The sequence below is a fragment of the Gavialis gangeticus genome, unplaced genomic scaffold, assembly GCF_001723915.1.
Source record: "Gavialis gangeticus isolate Ggan-Ray unplaced genomic scaffold, GavGan_comp1, whole genome shotgun sequence".
NCBI classification, from domain to species: domain Eukaryota; kingdom Metazoa; phylum Chordata; order Crocodylia; family Gavialidae; genus Gavialis; species Gavialis gangeticus.
The window spans coordinates 106919073-106922940 of NW_017729031.1; the positions used below are offsets into that span (position 1 = coordinate 106919073).

At 44.3% G+C, this 3868-nt stretch overlaps 1 protein-coding gene and 1 long non-coding RNA gene across 2 annotated transcripts in view; one reads left to right on the forward strand and one right to left on the reverse strand.

Annotated features, from left to right (window-relative positions):
- Positions 1 to 2177: 2177 nt before the first annotated feature.
- The window catches only part of LOC109301782, a 49121-nt gene continuing 47430 nt past the window's right edge, over positions 2178 to 3868 (reverse strand). Inside the window, exons 2-3 of the long non-coding RNA XR_002098624.1 lie at positions 3261 to 3323; positions 2178 to 2236 (exon numbers count right to left, since the gene is read on the reverse strand). This is a non-coding gene — a long non-coding RNA (uncharacterized LOC109301782). The remainder of the gene's footprint in view (positions 2237 to 3260; positions 3324 to 3868) is intronic.
- The window catches only part of WNT3 (Wnt family member 3), a 98775-nt gene continuing 98608 nt past the window's right edge, over positions 3702 to 3868 (forward strand). Inside the window, exon 1 of the mRNA XM_019523007.1 lies at positions 3702 to 3844. Coding sequence (XP_019378552.1) covers positions 3765 to 3844 — 80 coding nt within the window. The 5' untranslated portion in view covers positions 3702 to 3764. The remainder of the gene's footprint in view (positions 3845 to 3868) is intronic.

A 3868-nucleotide genomic window follows, 5' to 3' on the forward strand; every position in this document is an offset into this window, starting at 1 on the left:
AAAGATACCAGATTTACCCAAAGAACCTTGTCTGCCTGTCCTTAGGCCAACATAGCTACAACCTATACCCCTCAATCCTTAGCTCTCACTTTTAGTAGGATGGGTGTCAGGGAAAAGGAAAAACACATGGACAATCCTTCAGTCACCATATTCATGTCTTAATTTCAAGATGATCGCAACCATAGCTTTCAAAAAAAGATGCTATGGCCTATGTGAAACACATATGGGACCTGATCAAAAACCCACAAAAAACAAAAAATCAACAGAACGACTCCCAATGACTTCAATGGACTTTGGGTCAGGTAAAAGATTTCAAAAATGACTTGGCTATTTTTCTTTCAAAAACTGATGCTGGGGACCAACAAATCTGAGCACAGCTGAGTACTCGGAAGGTTCTTCTTCTCAAGATATTATGGCCTCTTCCCCTGTACTTCAGTGATGATGAACTTGGTCCTCCACTACCAGTCTTTATGGTGTTCAGCACCTGGACTACTGGGGAGACAAAACAGTTTACTGGGAAAGCCTAATTGATAACAAATTCTCCTCTCCCTTTCTGACCGTTGCACATAATTCCCTGTCTAACTTGCTCAATTCTTCCTGGCCAGATCTTGTCATCTCTGCCCAGAGGGAGATCATCTTGATTAAACAGTGAGTAAGGTCTTTGGGATTTGAGCCCTAAATAACTGGGTTGTTTCCAGGAGATTGTCTCTAGGAGAAGCATTTCCTGGGATGCTAGAGTCTTTAAGGAAACGGGAATTTTATTCCTTGATGTACAAATGGCCAGATGCATTCTGTTTGGGTTGATTTTCATTCCTCTCTCCTGGTGTTATAGTCTAGAGTAGGGATCAGAATACCCCAGTTTAAGTCACAGGTGAGTGGTTGTTAGGACCCAGCCACCACTTCTCCTTGCCATTCAGCTGGAGTGTGGAACAGCAAAAGCACCCCTCTGCCAGAGCCCCAAGTGACTGACTGTGGTGCAAAGCAGGGAGAGCCCCCCATTTCCAAATGCTGTGGCAGCTGCCTGTCCTGTGAGCTGTAGGTTGCTAACCTCTGGTCTAGAGATTTCTGAAGCATCCGGATTCTCCACATCTGTGGATAGGAAAGTGAATGGTGGAACCAATAAGTTGAGATGTAGAGAATCCTTCTTCTTAAATGCCTGGCTGATGAATCTCACTGGCTACACTCATGGTCCAACTGATGGTGAGATATGGGGTCAAAAAGAAAATTCCCCCAAGTCAGATTGGCTGGGACTGCAGGGAGTCAGGGGAAGGGGTTGATCTTCCTCTGCAGCATGGAGCACATGAGACCACCTGGACAGATGTTATCCTATTCCCTGCCTGTTACAAACAAGCAGATGCTCTCCTATTCCCTGCCTGTTACAAACAACAATTTAGAGTCCTGAACACTGAAATTCCTTATTTTAACCTAAGTTATTGGGCTTGGTACAGGTCAAATTTCATGGTCTGTGATACTCCAGGCCAAATGACATGATATAAAAGTCCCTTTTGGCCTTCAACTGTCTAAAAAGAGTGGGCTGGTTGTAATATTTCCACTGACTGCAACCAACACAGCATGCCCCAGAAAGGAAACGTGCTCTGTGGTACTTTGTATTGAACCCATTGACAGTTAGCATAAGGGACCTTACAGCAGATACAAAAATACACTACAGTGTCCACCCACGCCCAGCACAGAGCCCCTGGCAGGAGGCCTCTCACTGACGTATAATGCCTGGTGAGATGACGGCTGTTCTTTTGATCTGGTAAAGCCCTCATATAGTTATACACTGTCCCTCAGGCAAGATCTATATTCCTAATTACCAAAATCATGGAATAAAAACTTCAGGACTTGGCTTAGTCCATGTCCATAGTTCTCTATGTACAGAAATATTTTTGGTGCCCATAGCCTTGGTACCTGGAGAGGCATTTACAGCTTTTAAAAGTGAGCAGACGCATTAAGTTGCCTGCGACCAGACCTCAACTTTCTGTTATTTCCACTCCCCCAGGTTCGATTTTATGTCTGCTGATCTGACTCCTTATAAGCTTGAGCTTGTATAAACTGGATGGTTTATGTTAATTTGTATGAGCTAAAGATATTCTACTTCTTTTTTTAAAAAATACCTTACTGAGGGCCTGGATAGTTGCACATTTATACTTTTTTAAAGAGAGATCAGGGACTTACCACCTAAGAACATGTGTCCATTCATTCACTGCAACTGTTTCATCTGTCCAGACTGAAGCTGCAATAAGCAAAGCTATACCATAATCATTTACCCAAAAATGAAAGAGGGCCTAAATTATTATGGCTTAGTTTCCATTTACCATGGACAAAACAACAGCCAAAAACAAAACAGAAACAGCTGAGTTATGGTAAGATGTTTTGTGCCTGTTTGTCATTTGTGACCTCTACAATGGAACTGGCATGATAAGTAAGGATTAATGTTCTTCCATTGTATTTACACGTTATTTTTGCTAATACTTTGCCCTTCTGTGGCACCTCTCATCCAAAGATCTCAAACAAAGGAAGTTAATTTATGCACAACTGATGCACCAGTGAGGTAGGACATTATCCCTACTTCACAGATGGGTAAACAGAGGCACAGGGAGAGGAAGTAACTTTCCCCAAGTCACAGTAGAAGAATGGTAGAGTTAGGAAAAGAAACAAAAGGCACATCTACACTGCCTTCCACCTGTGCTAGAGAGCACTATACTGAAGTACAGCATGCTGCTGAGTGCCCACTACACCCCAAAGTCATGTAACATAGAAGCCTTTGGTGCAGTGCTGGTGCACACCATTACACCTCTGTCTTGGGAGTGTTACTGGCATGTGCCACGCACCATGCTAAGGGCAGCTACATTGCATTTCTTCAGGTGCAGTGTGTGGGGTGCACAGGCCAGGCCTTACTGTGGCACTTCCTCGTGCAGTCCAGAGGCAGAGTAGATCTTCCCAAAAAGTCCAGACTTTCATCTCCTCTTCTTTAGCCATCACATTATATTCTTCCCCACTCAGGAGTCCTGACTCTGAAGCCTCCTTGCCCCAACCACTGCACTGTGCTGCCTTGATCTAAAGATTCAGACTGATTCAGTCCATAAAGTTAACTCACTTAAAAAAATGTAAAAGAGTCCTCTGGCATGCCGTCACCACAACTCCGCTTGCCCACCGCAAGGGGTTAATGGTTACCTTTGCTACCAACTAAAGAATCAAGTCATCTATCCCTTCCCCACCCTGGGATTAAGAGAAATCAGAAATATCCCCCTTCTTACCTTTCAAAGTGTTATCATGCCAATCCAGATGCAGGGGCCATGCATCCTGGGCTCCTAAGTGAACTTTACCAAAAAAAATAAAAAATAAAAAATAAAAAAAATCTAATTATCCCAGCAAGGTCTCTTGTGAAAGGGTTTGTCTGTGCCCTTCCCCAGTGAGGGCTAGGAACAAAGTTGTGGGGCCAGTGGGGGGGGGTGGGGGGGTTGGAATGATTGACAGCCCTGAACTATAGAATCATCCCTTACCTTAGGCCATGCAGTCTGATTGGCTGCCTGCTGACATCTTCAAGCCCTGCACTTTTTAATAGAAGCTTTTGGATGATCTACAGGGGGGTGGGGGGGGGAAGGCTTGGAGAGGTGCGTTTCTGACAAGCCAGAAAGTCATTCTGCACTTCAAGGGACTTTGTTCGACTATTTTTGTGGTGGGGGGGAATTCTTCATTTTCACCCTTAATGTTTTTCTGAAAACTTCACTCAGCTTTTTCCCTTGCACCAGCCTGGACTAATGGATTACCACCTGCTTGGATTAATTTTATCTTTTCTCTTCAGTGGCACAAAGGTCTTAGCCGGTTACCCAATTTGGTGGTAAGATTCCCCTCCCCCCCCCCC